The sequence below is a fragment of the Tamandua tetradactyla genome, chromosome 3 (genome assembly GCF_023851605.1).
Source record: "Tamandua tetradactyla isolate mTamTet1 chromosome 3, mTamTet1.pri, whole genome shotgun sequence".
NCBI lineage: Eukaryota > Metazoa > Chordata > Mammalia > Pilosa > Myrmecophagidae > Tamandua > Tamandua tetradactyla.
In genome coordinates, this window is record NC_135329.1 from 55,096,964 (window position 1) to 55,124,747 (window position 27,784).

The following is a 27,784-nucleotide window of genomic DNA, read 5'->3' on the forward strand; positions in this document are numbered from 1 at the left end:
ATTGATATGCATTGTTGGCTTCTTAAAGCTTGAGTTTTGTTTCTTGGTATCTTGAATTTTGTTATTTTTTGTTGTTTTAAGATTCAGTAGTGTTTTTGTATATAATTGACAGAAGACTTTTCCTGGCATTCAATCTTAGTCATTCCATGTTCTTCTGACCAAATTTAACCTTAATTATCTATAAATATGCACCAAAATGAAGGATGTGTTTCTGTGTGGGGAGGTAATTGCTTTTTCCTCTTGCAATTTTAATTAAAAATTACCTCTGCCACCTAGCTCACCTTTATTTCCAATCCCTACTTAACAGACAAAGTAGCAGTTATTGTTTATCCACTCATTTCTGAGTTCATAAAGTTTAATGATAAAGTTAGAAAAATTCATATGGTGACATTTTTACGAGACTTTTACGAACTATATGATCACAGAGGTTTATCCTCTACAGTATAATGTGGGAGGAAATTTGTCAGAATTCATCTGTGTTAAAAGGTATATTTCAACCTCCCAGACTTAAGTATACGCCCTAACCATTGTTCCCCATTTTTCTTGGCATAATTGAAGTCAGTCTTCTCTGGACAGAAGTTTACTCTCAACTACGGGAGTACCAGAAGCTGGAGAGCTAAAATACAGTTGAGAGGCAGAAATAGCTTTCCCTGACCATTCACCCACTGACTCTTCTAAGAGGTCTCTGCTGCCTGGCCTCAAGCCACCAAATGACTTTTTAAAATTTTTTTTTTATTGTATAGTATTACCATATATACAAAGCAAAGAAATAAAAAAGCAATAGTTTTCAAAGCACTTTTCAACAAGTAGTTGCAGGACAGATACCAGAGTTTGTCGTGGGCTACCATACGATCCTCTCATGTTTTTACTTCTAGCTGCTTCAGAATATAGGAGGTTTTTAATCATCAAAATAGACTTTTTTCCTTCTTTTTTTTTTTTTGTGAAAGATAACATATATACAAAAAAGCTATAAATTTCAAAGCACAGCACCAGTTAGTTGTAGAACATATTTCAGAGTTTGACATGGGTTACAATTCTGCAATTTTAGGTTTTTACTTCTAGCCACCAAATGCCTTTTCCACTGTGTGTCCCTACCAGTTTTTTCATCCTTAGGTAGCCTTGGCAAAAGAATCACTGGCAAAAGGATCTTCAGTAACTGCCCCATTATCTCTGGGATCCTTAAGTAGCCTTGGCAAAAGAATCCATTGGCAAAAGAACCTTCAGTAACTGCCCCATTATCTCTGGGATCAGCCTAAACACTGTTGCCTGGCATTGGAGTTTGTGCCTGTTTCTCTGGTCTTACTTCATTTGTTCAACTGCTTATTATGAGTCCAGTTCTAAAGTTAGGCACTGGGAGACAATGATGAACAAATATTGGTTCCTGCTATTAGGGTACAGCATAGAAAAAAAGTAAAAAGGAACAGTAAGATTGATTTTATCAATATTTATTTAACCCAATATATCCAACATAGTATCATCTGACTGTGTGACACTAGCCACATGTTGCTTAATAGACACACGTGACTCGTAGCTACCATATTAGACAGCACAGTCTAGAGGCAGAACTGGATAAGTACAGATGCAGTCAGTATAGGCTATAAATCTTGGATTTCTAGTTTGTATAATAGTTAATAATTTTGTGTTTATTTAGGGGATTATCTTTTGCTAGATTGAAAACTCTGTGGAGGTATGGGCCGTGTCCTGTTTTGCTCACCATTGTGTCTCTAGTACCTGGCTTAGTACATAGAAGGTGCTCAGTAAATTTTATCAGGTGTAATATTGAGTTAATGCAGGGTGCTATGGAAAAATCTAACCCATTCTGGAGGAGAGAGAGGAGGAATCAAAGAAGACTTCCAGGAGCAAGAAATCTCTCTAACCGACTTACAAAGAGGGAATAGAAGGTAAAGGGTTATAAAGAGGCAGGGAAGATATTCTAAGATGGGAAGAGAGTGTATAAATGCTTGGAAGTAAAAGAGAAGATAGCGAGTTGAAGGGAAGCTACAAGGTAATGCTTTGAAGTAAAAGAGAAGATGGCAAATTGAGGTGGAGCTACAGGTAGTTCATTTTGACTCATGCTGATGGTAGTCATGAAGGTAGGGGAGAATATCAAGAGATGAGGCTGGAAAAGTAGAAGGGATCAGCTAGTAAAAAGTCTTTTTTAATACGTTCTAAAGAATCTAGACATTATCCTGAGGGCATGGGGAAATCTTACCAATTACCTGGGTTGGGAGCTGCCCTTGAAATCTTTCTTATTTTTTTATTTCCTTTGTATGCGATAGTTTCTCTGTTCATAATCCCCCCAGCATATGAAAAGTTCTTAATACAAATATTGGCTGACATAATGCTTCCATATAGCCTGACCAGGCTGGTGTGAGTGTCTTCTGTTCTCTGTAGGAAGATTTAGAAAGAGGAATGGGTTTTGTTATTTGATTGTAGGTCAGATGCTTTTCTAGACAGTTCAAAGACTGGGCAGGACCATATTTTCTCAGAAGTGCTAGTCTAGATAGTTATTAGATCAAGTTTGTTTTTCTATAATGACTGTTCATCCAGGGATTGAGATCTTAGGCAGAGCTTTGATGAGTGCACTGAAATCATATCTTCTTGTGTGAGAACTGTGCTTTCTGATGCATGATAGGTAAATCTTCAGGAGCTAGAGTTTCTGACATAGCCCTGAACAGATCATCAGTCTGATCACCGGTATGAGCAAAACAGAACCCTGAACCCCTGAAAGTCAGGGCATACACATTGCAAGTTGTTATTTTCTGGGCAATGGATTGGAGAATAAAAGTTGATAAGACTTTGTGAGGAAGAGTTAGTAAATTTTCAAAGGTTATTCACTGCAGCCAGATCCCCTTTTAAATCTTAAGGGGGAATCAGGAATGGATTAGAGTTGACCACCTAGGTAATGGTAGAGAATTCCTATGTAGAGAATAAATTCTCTACAAGAGTTTTTAACTATCTAGCATCAGTTTACCTACCTTTTTCTACAGCATGTTAGAAAATGAAACTTTTTATCATTACTTCTTTTTGTATTGCAACCACTCTGTCAGTTTTTTCATAGGGTGACTATTTTTCTGTTAAAATCGTCAGCTCTAATCGTGTCTGTTTTAGTGTTTGGTAAAATAGCTGATGTGTAGAACAAGGATTTGTGATGCCACTATTGAAAAATGGGTTCAATAACTGATTCAGGAAGGCTGGAAGTCCAAAATCCATTTCTTTAAGGTGCTGTGCTGTTTCACGTGATAAAACTATTGGAATTTCTTTTTCTGATCAAAATTCACAATGGGTAATAATAATTACTTGTTATTCAGTGCCTACTATATACCAGATATTGGACTTCCCCTGAGTTTTTCATTGTCTTTACAGTAGCCCTGGTATCACTATCACAGTTTACAGATGTTCTCTCCCCTGTTATGACAACTAAAAGTTGACACCCATTGCTTTTCTTTACTTTTGTTGTTTCATTGGGTTGAAAGGAAATTTCACCCCCATGTCTTCTGTGAAAGTTCCATAACACCACCTGTATTAGTTAGGGTTCTCTAGAGAAACAGAATCAACAGGAAACACTCACAAATATAAAATTTATAAAAGTGTCTCACGTAACCGTGGGGACACAGAATCCAAAATCCACAGGGCAGGCTGTGAAGCTGACGATTCCGATGGAGGGTCTGGATGAACTCCACAGGAGAGGCTCGCCAGCTGAAACAGGAAGAGAGCCTGTCTCTCCTGAATCCTCCTTAAAAGGCTTCCAGTGATTAGATTAAGCATCACTCATTGTAGAAGACACTCCCCTTGGCTGATTACAAATGGAATCAGCTGTGGATGTAGCTGACGTGATCATGATTTAATTCTATGAAATGTCCTCACCGCAACAGACAGGCCAGCGCTTGCCCAACTAGACAAACAGGTACCACCACTTGGCCAAGTTGACACATGAACCTGACCATGACACCGCCTAAATGTGGGCTCTTAAGGTTTTCTCCTCTTTTGGTTGAACTATATGTATGCTCTCTCCTAGGTAGATGCTCTTCACTTTTAGATACAGGGTGCAGTAATGAAAATGGTAGCCCTTACCCTCCAGCATTGTGTTTGATGGTGCTTGGTATATTTTCACATTTGTTAGCTTATTAGATTTCCTATAGATGTTTTACGAATAAATTTAAAAGAAATTTATTTATATGTCTAAGGTTATAATCCCAGATGTAGCAGAGCTCTAATAAGTCTCCAGGCCCCATTAGCCATTGAATATGTATTGTTTAAGCACTTACTATGCACTAGGCATTGTAAGTGCCTTGTAAATATTTATTGAATGTTAAATGCATACACGTATTTGATACATAAATGTGTTCACAGTTCTTTCTCTGCAACAGGAAGGAGCAGGCACCATGGGCAATCCCTGGCTAGCAGGTATATCATGGAACCTTGGTTATGTACAGGGAGAACTAAAACTTGATAGAACGTGATGATTAAAAAAAATATTTATTTCTTCTAGCCTCCGATATTCTGGAGCAGCTAGAAGGAAAAATCTGAGATGATGGTATGATAGCTCATGCCAAAGTCCGGGATCTGTTTTTTGACTACTTGTTGAAGGGTGCTTTGAAAACGATTGCTTTTTTCCTTCTTTGCTTTGTATATATGTTATACAATAAAAGTTAAAAAAAAAAAAAACTTGATAGAAGCAGGGTCTGTTCAAGTTACCTAATTTCATTAATGTCTAGTAGGTAGTGTTGGCAGGAGGCAGCTTGTGTCATTTAGGTGGGTGAGGCAACTGAGGAGGAGTTGATATTTAGTGATTGCCAAACTAAACTTCTGCTTCATGCAGTTTGAAAACCAATCTTCCACATCACACTGAAGTTTTGTCCCACAGAAATAACCTAATGAAGTTGAGCAGGGGACCTCCAGAGCAGCTCTCTAATAGTCATGTCTAACTGCAAACACATGTTTTAATTAATACATATTTCTCTATGTTTTAGGCTTTGGATGTGGACAGGATGGTTCTTTACAAAATGAAGAAATCTGTGAAAGCAATCAACATCTCAGGGCTGGGTAAGTGTGCAGTCTTTCCTAGGGGTGTATTTGTAGAAAACATTGTATTTGAAGTTCTAATCCCATGATTTTGAGCAGCATTAAGGAATAATTAACCAAACGACTTTCCTAGGCAAGCAAATTATAGAGGTGAGTTGGGATGTTTATTTTTTCAAAATGTGTTTTGTTTGCTAATAGTCTAGTACTCGTGTGGGATTTCATCTTCTTACTGTTCCGTCCTCCCCCCACATTATCCCATGTTGTGCTTCCTGTTCTATAAAGTGTAGCTGAGCTTCCCACAACAGCCCTACACAAACCTGCTTTGTTAAGCTGGTTGACAAGGACACCAGACTCATTCCTGCCTGGTATATGGCTCATGCTTTTAATTATTTCTGAATGCCCTTTCTGTTTTTCTTTTATCCATCTAATTCTTGCTTCTCCTAATTTGGAAAGAAAATAAATCCAAAAGCATAATCAACTAGTCAAAATAATATTTGACCTAAAAATTAATAATATTTGTCAGAGAATTATAAATATGCTTAAAAAAGCAAAAGTAAAACCACTGCCACTGTTGGCTTCAAGATGGCAGGCTGTGCATATGTGGCCGGTCTGCCCCCTGCACAGAATTTTGGAAGTGATGGAAAGTATTTTTTTTAAAAATCAGTAAGTGGCTATACAGTTTCACTCAGAAACAAGAAAGTGGGAGCCTTTGGGAGCTAGAAATTGTGAGGAATCCTAGACAGAAAACAGATTTGATGGATTGAAGAGAAAAGGGGTACAACAGCTAAGGGTAGCTGAAACAGTATGAGTGCTGTGAACGTGATGAAATAGCAGAAGTGGGCCTGGGTCCCCTGCGGAAGTAGGCAGGCGCTTGATATCTACGCGTTGTCTCTTTCACTCTAGTGGTGTCTCCCTTTAGTGCAACAGTGATTGAAACAGAAGGTCAGGGAGGTGCCTCCTGTGGCTGTGATGTTAGAAGGGATGTGGAATAGTCAGAAAGTACATATCCCATCTAACCCCTTCTCTCAGAATTGTGAGTACAGACTTCAGTCAGTGCTTTTGCCTTCCCCCCATTAAGTGCCATCCAGGCCAAGGCTGTGAGAAGCTTAGTTGGAAATCTCAACTACTAAGATATCATCATCAAAAATGGCCAGACGTATTTAATGACAGATTTAATGAAAGATGTGCGAGAACTCTACATTGAGAACTATTAAACACTGCTGTCAGAAATTTAAAACATCTCACCATTTGGAGAGGGTTGTGATGTGCATGGATTGGAAGACTCAAGATTAAGTTGTCAGTTCTCCCAGATTGATCTCAAGATCCCCCACAGTGCCAATCTCAGTCTCTGCCAGAGAAATTGAGATATTGATTCTAAAACTTAGGTGGAAAACACAGGCTTAGAATTCCAAAGCAGTCTTGGGGGAAACTGTGAGATGGAGAACTTAAACTGTCTGACTTCAGTCTCATAAAGTTGTAGCAATCAAGATTGTGTGGTACTGGAATAAGGCTCAGCAAACAGATCTGTGGAATAAAATAGAGTCTAAAGATTGACCCACATTTAAATGTTTTTTTGGTTTTCAGTCAAGTTGCCCAGGCAGTCTAATGGGAAGGAGAAACTCTTTTCAACAAATGGTGCTGGGACAATGTCCAGTTGCTGGAGCAACTGGTTATTCATGTGGAAACAAATGAAGTGTGATCCTCTGTGGCAGTTTATACAGAAATTAATTTGAAATGGATGAAGATTTAAATTTATAAACTAAAATTATAAAGTTTCTAGAAGAAAACATAGGGAAATACCTTTGCAGTCTGGAGTAAGCAAAGGTTTCTTAGCTAGGATACAGAAGGCAATAACCATAAAAGAAAAAAGTGGATAAATTATAGTTCATCAACACTGAAAACTCCTGCTCATTGAAAGATACCGTTTAAAATAGCCTATGGGCGGGCCACAGTGGCTCAGCAGGCAAGAACACTTGCCTACCATGCCAGGGGACCCGGGTTCGATTCCCGGTGCCTGTCCCTGTAAAAAAAAAAAAAAAAAAAAAAAAGAATAAAATAGCCTAACATTTGGAGTACACAAAATCAATAAACTTAACCAGTGATTGAGAATACTGAATTAATAGGACAAACAGATGAGGACTTTAAAATAACCATGTGTGATTAATATCTTCAAAGAGGTTAAGAGAGGTTACTAAATTACTGAAATTGGAAAAGGTACTGGGGAAATTGGAAAAATAACCAGGGAAAAGTCTTCAAATTTAAGAAATATGCTTGTTGAAATAAAAACTAAAATTTGTTGAATGGCAGATCACACATATTTGAAAAGGGAATTTTTGAGGTCCCAGATTTCCTGAACACAACACAAGGAGTGAAACAGATGGACAGTACAAAAGATCAATCAGGAAACATAGAATACAGATCCAGAAGGGTTAATAACATCCACCTAAAAGAAGTTCCAGAGGAGAGAAAATAGGGAATTGGAAAAAAGGAAATTTTTGAGAAATAATAACTGAAAAATTCCCAGAACTAAAGAAAAGTCCTTAGGATCTGATTGGGAGAGTCCACTTTGTATATATATAAATGTGTGTGTGGATGTGTGGATATATATGTGTAGTTATAGATTGTATGTGTCTGTGTGTCTCAAGACTTACCATACTGAAATTTCAGGATTACAGGAGAAATTGAAAAATTACCAAGAGGGAAATAAGACTGTGTATAGGAAAGCAAAATTTTTGGAAATTAATGCTAAAAATAATTGCTTTAGGATTTTACCTTTGTAGGTATTTTTTTGTTTCCCTTTGTTTTGCATGATTTATGTTTTATGATTGTATTGACCTTGTAATGATTAAGCAGTTAAGTTGTTTTTGATAAGCATCAGATGATTGTAAAATAAGTTCAGGAAATCAGTGGAACAGATTTAAGTTGTTTTTGACTGACCTAGTTCCTAGTTTTGTGAGGTTTATGAACCTGAAGTTTGTGGTGCTAGCATTGTGCCCTGGACCAACTTACTTAACATATTTCAGCCCCTATTTCTTGTCTCTAAAATGATAGGTTTGGGTTAGAATACAGATCAGTGGTTCTTAACCAGGGTGACTTGCCTCCAGGGGCGTTCCTCAGTATCTTAGATGGTTTTTCATTGTCGTGACTGAGAGGCTGCTATTGGCATCTAGCAGGTAGAGACTGGGGATGCTGTTAAACATCTTAAAATGCACAGGACAGCCCTCGAACAAAGAATTATCTGTCCCAAAATGTCGCTGAGTCTTATGAAGGACTTCAGGAATCTGGATTAAAGTATGAGCCAGTTTAGTTGGGTCTCACCTTAACTGAAGTAGCATCTTGAAGAGATGATGTTGACAGTGTGTCCACACCCACCAGAATGAGAACTCAGACCAAGAATACGACCAAATTGGTGCACACAATTGAGTCCACACTACCTTCCTTGACATAACTTGCAGTTTTCCCCAGTGTGCCACATTTGTGTCTTCTTCCGTCTGCACACGCTGTTTTGTCAGCTTAAAATGTCATTTTGCCATGTTATCAGAGAAAATTGAGACCTAAGGAAATTGTGAAATTTGTTGGAAATCACAAAACTAGGAAAAGACAGAACCAGAATTTTATCTCAGTTCTTTCAGGTACCCCTGCCTGTGTTCTTTCCTGCAGTGCCACGCTTTAATACTATAGCAGGTTATCTGCTTTCTAACCTTGGAGGAGGATCTCTTATTTTTTGTCATCTTTTACCACATATTATGTCATGTCAAGTTGGAGTTACAATTTAAGGTCATGAGTCTGATTTGTTTTTAAAGCCATCATACTGATCCTGAAACCTTTATTTTGGTACAGGCATTAACTCCTTCACAATAGTTACCCAAGGAAACTCTATACTTTTTCCTGTGAGGTTGCTGGCCTCATTCACAGCAAACAGTTTTTGGAACTCCTCTCTAGAACTGCTTTTAATAGCACATTCTTTTGAATATATTTAATAGAGAACTCTAAGGATAGATTACATTTTTTTAGAATTTTTATGTCATTCAGTAGTCAGTCAGGCATACTCAATGAGGGATTAAGCTGCTGCCTACCACAGTTGGCTGGGTGCCTTGTAACTGTAAAGTAATTCTGACCCTAAGGAAGTTGGTTCTGAGGAAGAAGTTTCCCCAGGTGTTTTATTCATTAGTGTTAAATGTCCCAAGGTGACTGCATGTACATGGAGAGCACTCATTTTATGTATGACTAAACAGTGAATATTGAGAATTTATTCCTCATATTCCTGAATTTCTTTAGACAAGGTCTTCTCCCTGACCTGCTTTCTCATAGATTGACCCCATCTGACCTCTGATTCATCTCTAGCTACATCTCAGCCTCTCTCTACTACAGGCTGACTTACTTCTCATATGTGTCTTTATCTTTCTACACCTTGTCTCCCACCCAGCCCCACCCCTGGTCCGTAAATATGTTTGCACTGTCCCAGAGTACAAGATGGTCCTTTCCCACCCATCTCTAACAAGCTGAGCCTTCTATGAGTCCCTCAGATATTTTAACAGATTACTAAAATTTAGTGGCATAACATGACACAAATGTATTATCTTGCCGTGCTTGAGGTCTTAAAGTTGAAAACAGTCTCAGTGGATTAAAGTTCAGCGGTCCAGGGCTGTGTTCCTTCCTGGAGACTGTAAGAGAGAATCTGTTTTCTTACTCTCGGTCCTTGACTCTTCCCGTTCCCCTTGATTCTTCTCCTTTGGAGCCAGCAGTGGTTGTTCAAGGATTTCTTATGTTGCCTCGCTCCAACACTGACTCTTTCATCTCACTTGTTCACATTTAAGGACCCTCTGACTGCAGTGGACCCACCCAGATAATTAGGGAGGCTCTCTCCATCTCACAGCCAACCAATCAGCAGCCGTAATTCCATCTGCAACCTTAATTCCTCTTTGCCATGTAGCATAACGTAGTCACAGATTCTGAGGGTTAGGGTCTGGGCATCTTTGCAGGGTGTAGGCAAGGGGGGCACAAAGTATTCTACTTATCACACCTCACCTCTGAATTATTAAGTTTCGAGTTCAAAACATTTTTGACTCCATATTCATCTAAAAAGTAAAAAGAAAAAAGTAATGCAAGGTACTGTTACACATTTTTAATATTGCTCTTGATTGTTCCCTAGTAGTTTTATTTGTATTGGCCTTCACTCCTCAATTAGATCACGAGCCTCTGAAGGTCAGGGAACCACACCTCATGTATAAATTGGAATATTAATATTTGATGGAGTTGTGTTGGTGAGATTAACTGAAATTACATGAAAAAAATAGCAAATATAGTTCTGGACACTTGGTAAGCACAACAGCTGTACATACATTTCCTGTGTGTTCCTTGCACAGGGGTAGACAGATAGTAGGGGCCCAATAAATATTCCTTTATAGATTATAATGCTTCTGCTGTAAGTTCTTAGATGGTTGTCTTAGTATAGAAGTAGTAAACTTGTAGATATACGAACTCCGTATTATAGCAGGCCCTGTGTTCTGCTGTATAAAATTCCTCTAGAGTTATATAGAAGAAGAATTTGCTCTAAGAAGCCTCAGGGCAGGGGTTGGCAAACTATGGCCAGCCACCTGTTTTTTACCATTTTACAGTGTATTGACACAATAGCCAATTTTGCATCTTTCTTGATCTGCAAAGCCTTAAATATTTACTATCTGTTTTTTTTTAAGAAAATGTTTGCCAGTTCTACTCTTAGACCAGTAGTTCTGAAACTTTAAAGTACACCAGAATCCCTTGGAGGTCTTATTAGAACACAGATTGCTGGGTTACACACCCAGCATTTCTGGTTCAGTAGGTCCAGTTTGCAGCCTGATAATGTGCCCAGCTAACTAGTTGCCAGCTGATGGCGATACTGATGCTGGTGCTGTTTGAGAACATGACCTTAGAGCTCCCCCAGCCATCTATAAATATTGGGCTGAGCCCAAATTTGTATATTCCATCTACATACAAAGTTCATTTTCTTATACTGTAACAGGTATGTGTGTTTGCTTCCAGTTTTCAAAAGGACAGATAACCCAGCCAGTATATATAAATATATATTATATATATATATATATTAACATGGGCAGGCACTGGGAATCGAACCTGGGTCCTCTGGCATGGCAGGTGAGAACTCTGCCTGCTGAGCCATTGTGGCCCTTTTTTTTTTTTTTTTTTTTCCAAATGGGCAGGCACCGGGAAACGAACCCGGGTCCTCTGTCATGGCAACATTCTTGCCTGCTGAGCCACTGTGGCCCCAGATGTATTTTTTGGAAAGTCTTGGGTACAAGTTTGAAAAAACAGTTGTTAAAATGATTTGTTGAGAAATTTTCTGCAATAATTTTTCCCACTCAAAATATACTGATACATGACCTCTTTTAAAACAAAGAAAAAAACCAAAACCAAGCAAAATACAGAAGAAAGAGGCTGAAAGTAATGAAACATGGAAGAATGGAGAGAACAACGGATACTGCTAGGTGCCTTTCTGTGTGGCAGAGGACCCAAGGATCACCAGTGGCCAATCCTTAGGAAGAAAACATTTTATAGATTTCGGCATTCTCAAAGGCTTCAAAACTGTAAGCTAAGGAAGTCCTATTGCTAAAAGCCAACCCATTTCATGGTATCTGCTTTGGGGAGCCTTGCAAATTAAAATAGATTTTGATACCAGAAGAGTGGGGTACTGTTATTGCAAATATGAAAAATGTGGAAAAGGCTTTAGAATTAGGTAATGCATTGAGGCTGGAAGAATTCTCAAATGTTTGATAGAAAAAGCCTAAAATTGCTTTGAAGAGTCTATTTGTAGAACTATGGGCACTAAAGTTACTTCTAATGAAGTCTTAGAAATGATGAATGCATCATTGGAAACTGAAAAGAAAGGCCACCCTTGTTTTATTATTTTTTTCACCCTTGTTTTAGAATGACATTTCAGTAGAAGTCAGAACTGGAAATGCAGTTATCCAGAAAGGACTTTTGGAAACTTCTTTTGTCTGATGGTTTGGACTCCTATGTACTACATGTAAAACCGACTTTTTTTTTTTTTTTTGAGATTTGTATGAAAGGAACCACTTCTAGTCTGAACTAAAAGGGGAAAAAAGGGACAGATTGAAAAAAAAAATGACTTCAAAGGCAGAAACATAAAAGCTGATATCTGGACTGATGATGTCTTTTAGGGCCAAAGCAAGCCCACCGATGTGTGTGGAAAGGGTGAGTATGCCCTGACATTTGGAGAGGGTGGACCATCTACTCTGTTGTTCAGGAACTGCTGAACACCCCATTTTCTCAGGTGCCTGGGGGATTGTGGAGAGTCCGGCTGCCATTATGATGCTTGATGAGGACGGAACCTTCACCTCAGTATTTGTAGAGCGCAGCACCCTAGTATTCAAGGAGAGCATGGCTACTGCTCAAGCACTGGGAAAAAGTGGAGCTGCCACTTCATCAGGCCCTGAAAACAAAACATCCTTCCATAGATGACTTTCAGACTTTGAAATATCATGGAGTATGCCCAGCAGGGTTTTGGAATGGTGTGGGACCTGTGACTCCTGTTTTCTGTCAGATTTCTTCCTATGGGAATAGGAATATTTATCCCATGGCTGTCCCTCCATTGTATATCGGAAGCAGATAACTTGTTCTTTAGGTGTCACAGGTCAACAGACAGGAATCCTGCCCCAAGGCAGACTACTTCTGTAACTGAGTTTGATGAGATTTTTAGTGAACATTGTTTCTAAATGATATAAGGCTTTGGGGCTATTGTGATGGAATGAATGTATTTTGCATATGGAAAGAACATGTCTTTTTGGGGCCCAGAGAGTAGAGTGTGGCAGTTTGAAAAAACATGTTCTTAAAGTGAATCCATTCCTGTGGGTGTAAATCCTATTGTAAGTGGGACCTTTTGATGGTGTTATTTCATTAAGGTGTGACCCAGAGTATACCTTAATCCTCTTACTAGAGTTCTTTGTATGAGATGAATTTCAGGCAAAGAGGAAAAAGTCTTGGAAGAAAAACGCTGAAAGCACTGAAACCTGTAAGAGAAGGGAGACACCAGCAGAAGCCACCATTTGCCTTGCCGTATGGCATAGGACCCAAGAATCACCACAGCTGGTCATCAGGAAGAAAGCGTCACCTTGATGATGCCTTGATTTGGACATTTTCATGGCCTCAAACTGCAAGCTAATAAATTCCCATTGTTAAAAGCCAAAAAAAGCAAAACAAAGAAAACAAAATCCCCAATTCGCACTTATTTGGAAATGCTTATTCTGAAATTTCTCAAACTCTGTCTCAACTGAAAGCTGTTTTTCCCCTCTGAGGAAGTTGAAGGTAGTATTTTTTCGGCTGAGTTTGACATATCAGTGGGTGGAAAAATTACTTATCAAGAAGGAGGCAACAAAAGACTTTCATTTTCACTTCTCTAGAATTACTCTCTTAAGCTATTCTTAGTGAAAGTGATGGCACCTTTTTCCTCAATCTAAATGACCTAGAAAATTGTCACACCCTTGTAATGAAGAGTACAAAGAAAACTTGCTAATTTTCCGTACCATGGTGAAATGTGTCGCGTCCTTACCAAATTTCTACTATGTTCCACTGTTAGATTCCTAGCTGTTAAAACCATACCATAAAAACAAAACAAAAAAACAACAAAAACCACAACGTACAAACCGTACCATATGCTAATACCACACAATGAGTTGGCTTAATAAGTGAATTTATCGGCTCATGGTTTTAGAAACCAGAAGGCTTGCTTTCTCCTGGGCTGGTGTCCCTGGCAGTGTACGTGGCAACATCTTCTTTCTATTCTGGGTCCCATGGACTTGCAGCTTCAGGCTGCTCCCTTGTCTGAATTTCATTCATTTATAAAGGACTCCAGTAATCTGAATTAAAGCCCAACGTGACTCAGGCCATAAAAGAGGGAGGGCTTATTTACAATTCCATAGGAACAGGGGTTGGGACCTGAACATGTTTTTTGCAGGGGACATGATTCAATCCCCAACAGTCTGCCCTCTGGACCCAAAAAGACATGTTCTTCCCATATGCAAGATACATTTTTCCATCACAACATCCCAGTAGCCTCAAGTTATTTCAATAAGAATGCTTAGTACAAAATTTCATCAAAATCAATTAAGGGTATCATCCATCCTGGGGAAGAATTTTCTCCATCTATGAATGTGTAAAACCTAGAAAACAAGTTATCTGCCTCCAGTATACTGGTGGGCTGGGCATAGGATAAATATTTCCATTTCAGAGGGAAAAAATTAGAAGGAAAAGAGGTGTCACAGGTCCCAGACAAGTTCGAATCCAGCATGCAAACTTCATTAGATCACAAGGTCTGAGAGCCATCTGTGGATTGATATTTTGTCCCCCAGGCCTGATGGAGCAGCAGCATCACCCCTTCCAAGCATGTGTGCAGAGGCCAGGCTCTCTGTGAATGCCAGGGCACAGAATTTGCCATCTCCGAGCATTAGGATGGTAGCACTCTCCCTAAGCAACAGGGTGCAGGGCCCTGGGGCAGATGGCCTGACTCCTCCAAGTGCAGGGGCAGACCAGCTGTACTGGTTTAAAATGATGTATGTACCTAGAAAAGCCATGTTTTAATCCTAGTCCCATTTTGTAAAGGCAACCATTTCTTCTAATCCCTATTCAGTATTGAATGTTTGAAACTGTAATTAGATCATCTCCCTGGAGATGTGATTTAATCAAGAGTGGTATTAATCTGGATTAGCTGGAGGCATGTCTCCACCCATTTGGGTGGTTCTTGATTACTTTCTGAAGTCCTATAAAAAAGGAAACATTTTGGAGAAAGAGAGATTTCTGAGAGAGCAGAGAATGACATAGCCATGATAAGCAGAGTCCTCTAGCCAGTGACCTTTGGAGATGAAGGAGGAAAATCGCTCCTGGGGAGCTTCATGAAACAGGAAGCCAGGAGAAGAAGCTAGCAGATGACGCTGTGTAAACCATATATATGCCCTTCCAGATGAGAGAGAAACTCTGTCATGTGCACTTCCACTTGAGAGAGAACTTCGTCGGCCTTCTTGAATCAGGGTATCTTTACCTGGATGACTGTGATTGGACATTTCTATAGACTTGTTTTAATTGGGACATTTTTCAGCCTTATAACTGTACACTAGCAACTTATTAAATTCCCCTTTTTAAAAGCCATTCGTTTCTGGTATATTGCATTCCGACAGCTAGTTCTAGTTTGTGGATGGGCCCACTCTCTTGGCCCAAGGAGATCTTTTCAGTCAAACCTTTGCTTCTGCGGTTCTGCCCTTGAAGTCATTCTTCCTTTAACTCATCCTTTCACGGTCACTTTCAGTCCAGATTGGCAGTGGTTCTGTTTATAAAAATTTTGCAAAAAACCTTGCCAGCTTGTTGGTAGTAGGGCTAGGGCTTTGCACGAATATGCCTTTTTTGGGCAACATGATTCAATTCACCTGTAAAGAAAAATGAGAATTCAACAACTGTGTGTGTATTTCCCTGTTATCTCAGTGCTAATAAGAATATGACTGTTAAAGCAGACTTAAAATTTATACAGAGAAAAAATTTCTAGTATTATTTGTATCCTATAATTAGAATAGGGCACTTCGGAAGAAATATACTAATAGTTGAGGAAGTCAGGTTTCATTGTGCATTAAGTATATTCTTTATCTGGTTTGATTTTCTACCTGCTACAATGGAGAATAGTTCAATCATAATAGTCTTCAATGTTTGGCAAGAATGCTGAGAAACTGGTACTCTGCTACATTGTTGTGGCATAAAAGTTTGGCATATAGAGTTTTCAGAAAGCGTTTTGGCAGTACACAAAGAAAAACAAAAATTATTATTCACTGAATAAAATTCTATTCTTGTCATGGTTTGCTAAGAAAATAATCCAAAATATGGCAAGAGATCTATGCACAAGGAATAATGTCTTTACAATAGTGAAAAACTGAAAGCTTCCTATTGGGGATTAAATCATATCCCCACAAAAGGCTGCACAGGTCCCAGCTTCTGGTCCTGTGGGGTGTAAATAGGACATTTGTGAATAGGACCTTTCCTATTTATTGGTTAAAATTTGCCCACACCCAATGACGGTGAGCCTTAATCCAATATGGCTAAAGTTCTTATGAGAAAAGAAAATTGGACATGACAAAAGAATCCATAGAGATTAGGGAAATCATTGGAACTTGAAAGAGAAAGAAGAGGCTTCTGTGAATTGCCATGTGACGGAAAAGCCAGGGATCAAGAATAACTGGCAGCCAGTCCCAAAATGCCACAGAGTTCTAGGAGAAAGCATCACCTTGCTCACGCCTCAATTTTGGATTTCTCTTAGGCTCAAAGCCATTAGCCAATAAATTCCAATTGTTTAAGCCAACCCATTGTATGGTATTTGTTTTAGCAGCTGGGAAACTAAAAGCACGTCCTGTAAACTAAACTAGGTTATAACTCCTTGATGGCTATGTGGTTATGTAGCAAAATGAAGAAAAAATGCTTACGATGAAATCTCCAATGATAAGGCTCTGGGATTCTAACAATCTCAGTTCTTCTGGTTAAGAATAGTTTAGATGGGTAATCTGTGGAATCCCATCAGCAATAATCAGTATCTTAATCATAGAAGTATAGTTAATCTGAAGGAATGCAAAGATTTTGACTTAAAGTTCCAAATATTAAGATGCTTCATACAGAGGGTCATTATTTTTGGTCAGTGTTTTATAGTAAGTAAGGCAAAAAGTCAACTCTGTGACAGTAACCCCATCTATAAAACTTTGGGGTTTGGTTAAGTCAGTGGTTTTAAATGTATCACAAGACACCAGTGAAAATATGATGACCCTCTGTATGACACATCTTAATATTTGGAGCTTAAAGTCAAAATTGGATGTATTGTATTCTTCTGGATAACCCAACTTCCACAGATACAATACATCAGGTGAAAACTCCTTGCCTGGATGAGCTTTAAAATATGTGTGTGTATGTGTATAGCTACTGTTGTAAAGTTGTAGAGACCACTGATTTTCAGGGGCTTCTGGTCCTTAAGACTCAAGATTTTGGGGGCCTCTTCAAGCTACAGGAGTTGTCTTCTTTCCCAGTCTGCTGTACTCTCTGTGTTGGTGAGGTGGGAGGAGCGGTGGCCTCTTGTGTTCTGCTGTAGTGGGCTTCTGTAAGTAAAGGGAATTGTATCCCTCAGTATGTTGAGACAAAAGCAAAGCATGGAAAGCACCTTGCAGTGCCAAAATGCAGTTTCTGTAATGTTGCTAATCAAATTGCTTTACCAACACTGGCTCTTTTGCCATCAAAGGGCATCTATGTAATTGAATGTTATGTTTGTAATAGCTTATAGTCCACACTCAGCAAATGTTGATTTCCCTTTTTCTTTGAAACCCTGGTACCTTGGGACTCCAGGCTAAAAGAAAACCCCTGCCAGTTGTTTAGCAAAAGCCTCTTATCTCCTTTAGTGGTTAGATTTTAGGGCAGATCTAGGATGAAAAGTAACTCCCTAGATAAGGAGAGCCTAAGTGTAAGTCAAGCAGCTAGTAGCTTGTTTAAAATCTCATCCTATACTAGATTCTAAAAGAGGAAAACTCCTCTAAGCTTTACATCCTCCTAGAAGCCTTTCCTGTCATCAGCCCCCAGAAAACTTACTCCTTTCCTTATACAGTCCCTGTAGTTTCTGTCATAGTGGATTGTTATTGCATGTTTATTTTCTTGCTAAATTGTTTGTTGGCAAGTACCAAGCTTTATTCATCATGGTCCCCTTCACATTCATCTTTCTTTTTTTTTAAAATATTTTTATTGATAAAACTTATATAAACATTCTTAGCATACAAACATTCCATACATGGTGTATGATTAATGGCTCATAATATCATCACATGGTTGTGTATTTGTATTAGTTAGGGTTCTCTAGAGAAACAGAATCAACAGGGAACACTTGGAAATATAAAATTTGTAAAAGTGTCTCACGTGACCACAGGAATGCAGAGTCCAAAATCCACAGGGCAGACTGTGAAGCCGGCGACTCTGATGGAAGGTCTGGATGAACTCCACAGGAGAGGCTCTCCACCCGAAGCAGGAATGGGACCTGTCTCCTCTGAGTCCTCCTTAACAGGCTTCCCATGATTAGATTTAGCATCACTAATTGTAGAAGACACTCCCCTTTGGCTGATTACAAATGGAATCAGCTGTGGATGCAGCTGACGTGATCATGACCTAATCCTATGAAATGTCCTCATTGCAACAGACAGGCCAGCACCTGCCCAACCAGACAAACAGGTACCACAGCTTGGCCAAGCTGACACATGTCCCTAACCATGACAGTATTCATCACCATGATATTTTTTTGAACATTTACATCACTCCAGAAAAAGAAATAAAAAATAAAAACGAAAGAAACTCGTACATACCATACCCCTTACCTTTCTGTCTCATTGACCAGTAGTATTTCCATCTACCCAATTTATTTTAACTAAACTTTGTCCCCCTTATTATTTGTTTATTTTTTTACCCATATTTTTAACTCCACATTCTTCTCTCTCTGGTGTAGAGCATGTAATGGTGTGGGTGACAGTACATGCGTGTGACTGTAGGATGGTAATACATTTATTTTAACTTGGAACCCAGGAGAGTGATAATGTGACTAGCAAAAATGGTTCCTAATGTGGTAGGAAGAGTATTGGCCTGAGAGTCAGGAAACATGAGTTCTTGTTCCAGCTCTGCTGCGAACTGGTTGTGTGAACTTGAACAAGTCACGGAACTCTCTGGGCTTTAGTTTCCTTGTCTGTAAAGAGAGGACTCGGGACTAGGTCACATGCAGGACCTTTTTGCATGAAAGGACTTAGTCGTGTAGTAAGCTTTCACGGTCCTGAGGACATTGAGGCAGTGAGACCTATGTTGCCCTATAATAGTTTTGAGAGTTGAGAGTTGGATGCAGGCAGGGGCTTCAAGATAGAGAAAGCATTGATAGGCTCTGAACACATGGGATGTCGTAAAATTTCCTGGGGTCCTGAGATCTCCCTGTTCTCTTGCTTCCCTACCTGAAAATTTCTACCTATCATCAAATGTGTCCTTCTTAGCATCTCTGAATCCTCAGCATCCAGAACGTTCGTCTGGCATGTTGATCTGTAAACAGGTGAATGTTTATTTTCCTGGATATTTATAGCAGACACCATGATCTTACTCATTTTTGTATTCTTCCCTGACATGCTGTCACATCCCCGTTGCAGGGCTAGAAATAATGAGTGAGATGTTTGAGATGAAAGTGAAGTGGTTAAAGGTGAATTGGCTACGGATCCCCTCCCCTCCTTTTTCAGGACTTTCCCAGTGACTTGCCTTCTCACAGTGCTGTGGACCACACATGGACCTGCCAGTGTGTAAGGGGGCCACCTTTTGTCCTTTTCTGATTCATCAGGTTTGCTTGAACCATGTGAACTGGGCTCTCTCTTGATGTCAATTTTTTAAATAACAGAAATAAGTAAACTAAAAAACGTACAACAAAAACCTAATCGTGCCTCAGAACTCGGTATACACTCATACTTGCTGGGTATATAATAGATTTTTCCCACGAGAGTTTCTTATCCCATCCCTTTGAGTCTCCTGTGAGTGGATTGGCAGAAAGGGTGATCTGTTGGGCAGTGCAGTGAGAGTGAGAATGAGCTGGGTTACATGGACGGGAAATGGGTTCTTGTCCTGCATCGTCTCAGTGACTCTGATCCTCATTTTCCAGAGTTCCTTCCAGATCAAAGGTTTTTGAATCTGGGTCATTAATATGAACCAGAGTTTAGATATATTTGAACAAGTGGTAGGTTGGAGAGTGAGCTCCTTTTAGAAGAACAGCTTTCACGATTCTGTGAATAAAAACTGATAGGACCAGTTTGGGTCCTTTCCAGAAATTTTATTCCCAAGCTCTTTATTTTAGGTTTCTATTTTAAGTTTGTTTTTGTCAAAAGGAAAATAAAGGCCATCAGCTACTTTCTGTTTTCTAGTAGGAAAATCTCAGACTTCGGGAGATCTAGAGTAGTGGGTTAATCAGTGTTCTAGCTTGCTAGCTGTTGGAATGCAATATACCAGAAATGAGTGGCTTTCAAAAAGGGGAAATTAATAAGTTGCTAGTGTACAGTTCTGAGGCCGAGAAAATGTCCCAATTAAACAAGTCTATAGAAATGTCCAATCACAGGCATCCAGGGAAAGATACCTTGATTCCAGAAGGCTGATGAAGTTCAGCGTTTTTTCTCAAGTGAGAAGGCACACGGCGAACAGGGTCAAAGTTTCTCTCTTGGCTGGAAGGGCACATGGTGAATGCAGTGTCATCTGCTAGCTTTCTCTCCTGGATTCCTGTTTCATGAAGCTCCCTGGGAGGCATTTTCCTTCTTCATCCCTAAAGGTCACTGGCTGGTGGACTCTGCTTTGTGTTGCTACAGCATTCTTTGCTCTCTCTGAATTTCTTTCATTCTCCAAAATGTTCCCTCTTTTATAGGACTCCAGAAAGTAATCAAGACCCACCCAAATGGGTGGAGACACACTTCCCCCAATCCAGTTTAACAACCACTCTTGATTGGGTTACGTCTCCAGGGAGATGACCCAATTACAGATTCAAACATTCAGTATTGAATAGGGACTATTCTGCCTTTATGAAATGGGATTTAGGTTAAAACATGGCTTTTCTAGGGGACATACATTCTTTCAAACCAGCGCAATCAGTTAACAGGTATTTGTGGAAGATTTACTGTTCGTATCAAAGGGCATATCATAGTCTTATGTTGGGTGTGGAAGAAAAATTCAGAGATCAGAGGGCTTATGGTCTGTATCAAGAAACCCTAAATTTGTTTGCAGGATGAGAAATATGTATTAAAACCCCCAAACCAGAGCAATGTGAAGTGACTATTAAGCTAGGACAGTTTGAACATGAAAACAGAAGAATGATTGCAGTGGATTAAACAGTATAATATAAACCTTGAGTTCACAGTAACACAGGAGAAGTCATGGGTCACTATTGGGGTTTCTGAGGAGCAACACAAAATTGATTTAAGGGAAAGACTTAAAAGACAATCACCACCTAACTTTTACCAAGTAATAGGTTGAGGAGCCCAGAGGAAGGGTCTCTGGTGGTTCTTTCATATTTTCTTGGTGCTGAAACATAGCCTCTTATTTATCCTCTGTGCCCAGTTTGATAGACTACCAATGAAGAGAAGGTGGATTTTTCTCTCCTGCAGGTTCCCACACGCTGGGAGACATTCTGCATTAGTGAACAGTGGTTGAATTTGAATCCTGGTTCAGATTCAATGAGGATCACACAATCAAGATTTCCATAATCGAAGATTTGTCTTGATGCGAGAAAGTTGTATATACTAGGGAAAAAATTTTAAAAAGTATAGTTTTTTTCTCATTTTGTTTACAGACCTTTTTTTTTTCCATTGTATTTTTGGGGAAAATCTTTGAAGAAGACTTTAACCACAACCAAAAGGAACTTTCTTCTCCCTTCCTCCCACTACAAAAATATTTGATAACTCTTATGTTTACATTTAAAGTACATGTGTGCCTTTATAAATTAAAAAAAAAAAGAAACATTTTTTGCATGTATCTTGGGTTGGGCCTCTCACCAATATTGAGGCAAGACATACCATCCTGGCTACCGCAGCATAGAGAAAGCCCTTAGGCCCTGCCATGCTAACACTTGTCCTGAAGGAGCTTGTAGGGGCCACATCCCTAGTCCACTGGTTTGTTTGGGGGTCCAGATACTATTTTGTAGGGCACATCGAAATTTCTGTTGAGTCTTGGGCCTCTCAAGACTTTCTGCTGTGCTTTTGCATTCATTGCTAAGACACCACCAAGTCAACTTCCACAGCTGGCACACCTCTCTCTTGGCATCACTGGGAAGCAAGATGGCTCAGAAAACAGCAAGCATGGGAAAAAGCAGCAGTTGCATTCCTGTTTCTCTAACCCAGTCGAATGATTTCACCTAACTGAAGTTGCCCATTTCTTGACCACCAATTTCAGAAACTAGTTATAAAATAGTATGTTTGTGCTTGAAAGGAACTACCCTTCAGTGTTATCTAACATGTTCTTGAATTATGAGTGGAACAAAATAGGAATTATTGATCCATCTGTGAGATGGAATATTTAAAAAATCTAAAAATTATGCACTTTTGTTTTTGTTGAGGTAAGCTATTTTTAGCCATGACCTAAGCATAGATGTAGCACAGAAAAAAAATGGTCTTTGGAATCAGACAGATTTCAGTTAAAATCCCAGCTCTGCTACTTTCTAGCTTTGTTTCCTACAGCAAGTCTTTTTTATCTCTTCGAACTCAATTTCCTATCAGCATTATGAGAAATAATATCTTAGAAAATCGTGATGTTTAAAGAAAAAACATGAAGTAGTTTATGCTTAATGTAAATGATAGTGGTTGCTGAAATTGTTATTACTAGTTATATGCTCAGTGTGATTGAACTGCATTTCTTTTCCTTATTCTTTGACCTCATGAATATCTCACAACATGTTTTTATCTTTGCACAGTGAGAGTAAATTACCTCCAATCAAGGTCATACATACATTTATTGGCATACACATGGCACTGGAACCTATATGTTATGAAGACTCTTCCTGTGTACCATGTATACTTCAGGATGTATGTGTGTGTGTGTGCATGCACTCTCATAGCTTAGAATTTGAATTGAAATTAAGTTTCTCTTGTATTTGTTAGATCCACCTAGAAACCCTTCTGTAGGCTGGAGATCAAGGGCCAAGTGCATCCCTGGTAGGATGGGTGAACATACCTTCTCTGGATCTTTGGGATCTGGCTCAGGGTAGAGGTTTGCTCTCTAGAAACAAATATCCCATTCCTTGATCCCAATTGTCAGGTCAGGCATAGGCCTTGGCATTGAGTAACAGTGTTTTCATTTCTCTGAGGAAGAATTTGGGCTCCTACAGAGGGGCTTCCAGGATCTGATCCTTGGTGAAGAAGCTGCAGCACCAAGACTTTCTCTGTCTCATGGTGTTCCCAGGGCAATAAATACAAAGTTTTGAGCTGCATGTCTCCCTGTTCTGTTGTGACCGTAAAGTGGTTGTTTCATATTTCTTAATTAAAATGGAGGAAAAATAAAAATCAGGTTTCCATGCACACAGAACTTGTTTTTCTGTAGACTGGCTTGCTTCATTTGAAACTGCCTGCCCAGTAGTGTGGGAATTATATTCAATCACATGAACTCCCCAGATTACCCCACCGCAAGCCCTAGTTTCTGAATTAGAGGTCTGAGATGGAACTTCGTCTTTCATAGTTAAAGATTCATGTATGATTTTGATGTCCAACAGGTATTGAGAACTACTGAGTTCAAGACCCAGAACCCAGGTCTTCACTCTTTAAGGCGCAGCTTTGGAGGTCTATGATAGTGAGATGCCATCTGATGGTGATCAGGATTTGCTTTTTCTGTTCAAGTAATATGTGTGGCGTGTGTCTTATAATTCTGGCACACAGATGAATAAAACTTGCTCTCTATGCTCTAAAAGATCCCAGTGTATTGGGGAACACATTTACCAGAAATTTCAATGCAATGTGCTAAGTGCAAGGATAGGAAAGTGCCAAATCCAGATACCCAGGGCATATGGATAGAGTCACAGAAAGCTTCCCAGAGGAAGGGTGAGTCTGGAATGAATAGGAGTCAGGGAGGGGAGAACCACCAGGCATAAGAGCCTTCACAAGCAGAGATGTGGAGGCACTGACCTCTTACTTCCCCAGTCTGTGTTCTGAGGATCACCACTGTTCCAGTTTGGAAAGCAGAAGAAGCTGTGGTATGTGGCTTGGAATTAGAGCAATAAGCTCCAGGATGGAGAGGACCAGGGCTCCTTTTGTTGAGTTTCTAGAAAAGGGCTGAGTTTGTTAAATTGTCTTGTTACTTCTGCCATCATTGAGGGGGAGTCAGGAAGTGGAAAGCATTGGAGTATCTCTGAGGGTCTCATCCGATACCTCGAATTCTGTGATACCAGTTGGGAAGCCCCTTTCTCTCCTATTCATCATATTTGTTCTTTGGCATCTATTGCTGGCATAGTTGGTTATTGTTGGCATGACAAAGTTACGTCTGTTTCTGATGCACCTTGACTTTTCTCAGACTTTCATTCTGTTTATTTGTAGATTTTATTCACAGCTAAGAAAAACCTGGTTGGGAATGGGAATGGAGTGTGGATACCTTAACAGTGCATTTCCCATTGCCGTTGTAGCTCATGTGGAAAATGAAGAGCAGTACACCCAAGCCCTGGAGAAGTTTGGTGGCAATTGTGTGTGCAGAGATGACCCAGATTTAGGAAGTGCATTTCTGAAGTTCTCAGTGTTTACAAAGGAGTTGACGGCACTTTTCAAAAATCTGGTAAGTATTCATTATGTCTGCACAGCTATCAGTCAACTGTGAAATGCCTGTAGTTACTTTAAATAGAAGGTAACTGTGTGGAAGGAAATTAAGATTTGTTTGATCGACTAGATATAAATTGTTTCATAGTACACATGACACCTAAAGAAATTATATTCTCTACATATATTAAGCCACCTTGGAATACAATTTCAAAATTGTAATTTTTCTCTAACAAGACTTTTAAAATTCAGTGGCATTTTAAATGTGCACAGCTGGGGGACGAACAGTTACGTGCATTCATATTCTTAAGGGCCTCTGACATCATTTTTTAATAGTTTCTAAACTGTGTAGAACAGTGTATGTTTCCAGTAATTATAGTAGGCATTTAAACTTATAATATTTAATAAATATGTTCAGACCCGTCTTGCATAGCAAGGTAACCTATAATCAAAGCACAGAAATTACCATGAATATTTAAAGGGCTTTTATGTTCCCAAATGCAGAGCCTAAAAAAAGCAGGGCTGAAAGAAACGTCTTACTTTTTAAGCCAGCGAAAATGTGGAGTTGGTATTTACTGCCTGTGTGAAGCGCTGAGTGGTGTTGGGTGAATCGTGTTCTTTCTTGTGCTTGGCAGCTCAGTCCTGTTCTTGTATGGGAATAGAATCCTGAAGAAGTGGGCAGCCTGTGACGGCCGGGCTGTTTGTGACCCTGCCTGGGTGATTCGTTCTACAAGTGGAGTGTGCACTAGGGGTCTTCCGGACTTCTCCTTCCTGTTGCTTACCCTCAGCTTCTCCTATGGGTCATGGAAGACCAAGTAAAGCTCCCCATAATGCTTTTTATGTAAGGCACAGGTAACTGTGCCCTTCTCTTTCCCCTTGTGTGTGTGCCTGTTTCAGTTTGCTAAAGCTGCTGGAATGCAGTATACCACAAATGGGTTGGCTTTTTTCAGTGAAAATTTATTAGATTACAAATTTACAGTTCTAAGTCCATGAAAATGTCCAAATTAAGGCATCCAGAGGGAGATACCTTCTTTGAGGAAAGGCTGCTGGCATCTCGGGGTTCCTTTGTCACATGAGAAGGCACCTGGTGATGTCTGCTGACCCTTTTCTCCTGAGCTCTGGTTTCAGAATGGCTGTCTCCAAATGTCTATGGGCATTTCTCTCTTATAGCTTATCTCAGCTCAGAGCGCTCTCCAAAATGTCTCTCTTTTAAAGGACTGTGGCAAGGGGATTAAGACTCACCTCGAGTGGGCTGGATCACATTTCCAAGGAAATAACCTAATAAAAAAATCCATCCCACAAAAGATCCAACCCACAACAGGTCTGCATCCACAAGCTTAGATTAAAAGAGCATGGCCTTTCTGGGGTACATAATGGTTTCAACCAGCACAACGCTCATAATAAGTGAAAAAATAGCTCATCATTCTTGAAATGTTGACCATGGTGGCTTTATAAGACTGGCATTAGAAGGGCAGAAAACAATATATAAGGGGAATATAATATGTAAGTTAATAATAGGAAGGGGAAGGAACAAGATCATTAAGATTTTCATCTGTAAATATTTCAGTTGGAAAAGGTAACCATAAAAAACTGTTGCTGTGCCTGAGTTTTTCACTCATATTAATTTGAAATCTCTTGGGTCCTAAAGTTTGGACTTTTATCAAAGTTTGTCATCTGTTCATTATTGCCAGAACCAAGGTGAAGTTGTGTATACTGAACTGTGGAGCCCTAGCCCCTTTCTCAGCCCCAGTTTCTACATGTTGTCAGATATGTGATTAGGGCCCCACCACCAATTCAGAAAAGATTGGAAGATTAAAAAAAAAAAAAAACTGGATAAACAAAATGGTCCTATAGATGCTTACATATGGGAGGCCTTACAGTGAAAGAGCTTGCTGTCTAATTACCCTAGGGTAAAGCACATCAGGGACAAGACCAAGCATACAGAGCTGTCAGTCAGCTTGTTTGTACCCGACTCTTAAATATGAATGAACAGCCTCCAGAATGAAAGACCAAGATAAATACAAGAAAGTAATGTGGAGGAAACAGAGACAATAAAGACAGCAAAAGAAAACTTTAAAGAAACCATACATAATTCCTCAGAGAAATAGGGAAAGACAAATACAGGAAGAACGGGGAGCAGTTTTTCTTTTAACATGGGGGAGGGGGTCACAGTTAATGTAAAAAAATATGCAATGAAAATTCAGTTATAAGGTTGGAATAGAAGAAATCTCTCAAAATAGAATAGAAAGACAAAAAAAATTGTGGGGAATAGATAAAAGAAAAGATTAAGGATTAATCCTCAAAGTCTAGCATCGAACTGACTGGCATTTCAGAGAAGGTGGAGAGGACCTCATCAATGGAAACATTCAAAAGAAAATTTCTAAAACAGAGGGACCCAACTCTCCAGATAAAAGGGGCTTGCAAGTCCCCAGCACAATAAGGACAAAAAAACCTGCACCAAGAAAGGCATATTGTGTGTTGAGTTAACAAAAGATCATAAAAGTGTCCAGAAGACCCACAGGGGATTAAGAATCAGAACTCACTGGTCTTCTGAACAATAACACTGGGAAATTTAAGCATGGAGCAATCAGAATTCTGAGGAAAACGATTCTCAACCTGAACTAATACTCAGCCAAGTGAGCATGAGAGTAGAATTAAAAATATTTTCATACATGCAAGGCTCAAAAAAATTTAATCCCCATGAGTCATTTCTCTGAAATTTCTAAAGGATGTGCTTTAGCAAAATGAGGGGGTAAACCAAGAAAAAGGAAGATGTGAATGTTAGGAAACAGGATCCAACACAGGATAGAAAGCCATGAAAGGAAAGCCCAATAGCCTGGCAGAGGGAAGTCCCAGGAGGACTACCTGAGTCCAAGACATTCTGCAGTGCAGGAGAAAGGTAGGAAGGAGCCCTGGGTTCTGTCCCTCCATCACCCCAGGAACTAGCTGCTTTATCTTTATTCAGGTAATTTTTAGATCAGGATTTTCTCATCTCTAAAACTGTGATAGTCGTATCTTGTCTGTGATTAGAGTATGACCAGTTGCTTTTCATGCATTTTACTTAATCCTTATAGCAACCCATTAATCCTCTAAGGTAAATCAATGTTATTCCCACTTTATAGATTAGATAACTGAGGCGCAGAGAGGTTTAAGGGGCCCACATCTCTCTTGGAGTCGTTGACAGCTTTTGGATGTGTGCCTCTGGGTGTAGAAGGGTCCACCTGCAGCATTGCACGTGGCAGGATCCTGAATAAACTGGCTTTTATTCAGTTGTCAATAAGGTCAACTACACAGGTAAATAAAAGCAACCCTCCTTTTCTTGCTGTCCTGCAAAAGCAGGAAGCACAGCAGAGCTGGGACTGGTACTCAGCTCACCACCCCATGATTTTGCCAGTTTCATTAAAAAATCACCCTGCATCCTACTTGCTGCCCACCTTTCTACAGTGAGTGAA

The 27,784-nt window shown here is 39.5% G+C and overlaps 1 protein-coding gene across 2 annotated transcripts in view; it reads left to right on the plus strand.

Annotated features, from left to right (window-relative positions):
• Window positions 1–27,784, plus strand: part of ASAP2 (ArfGAP with SH3 domain, ankyrin repeat and PH domain 2) — a 240,691-nt gene that overhangs the window by 76,537 nt on the left and 136,370 nt on the right. For both annotated transcript variants that reach the window (XM_077153135.1, XM_077153136.1), the window contains exons 2-3: window positions 4,974–5,046; window positions 24,206–24,351. In XM_077153135.1, the coding sequence (XP_077009250.1) occupies window positions 4,974–5,046; window positions 24,206–24,351 (219 nt within the window). The remainder of the gene's footprint in view (window positions 1–4,973; window positions 5,047–24,205; window positions 24,352–27,784) is intronic.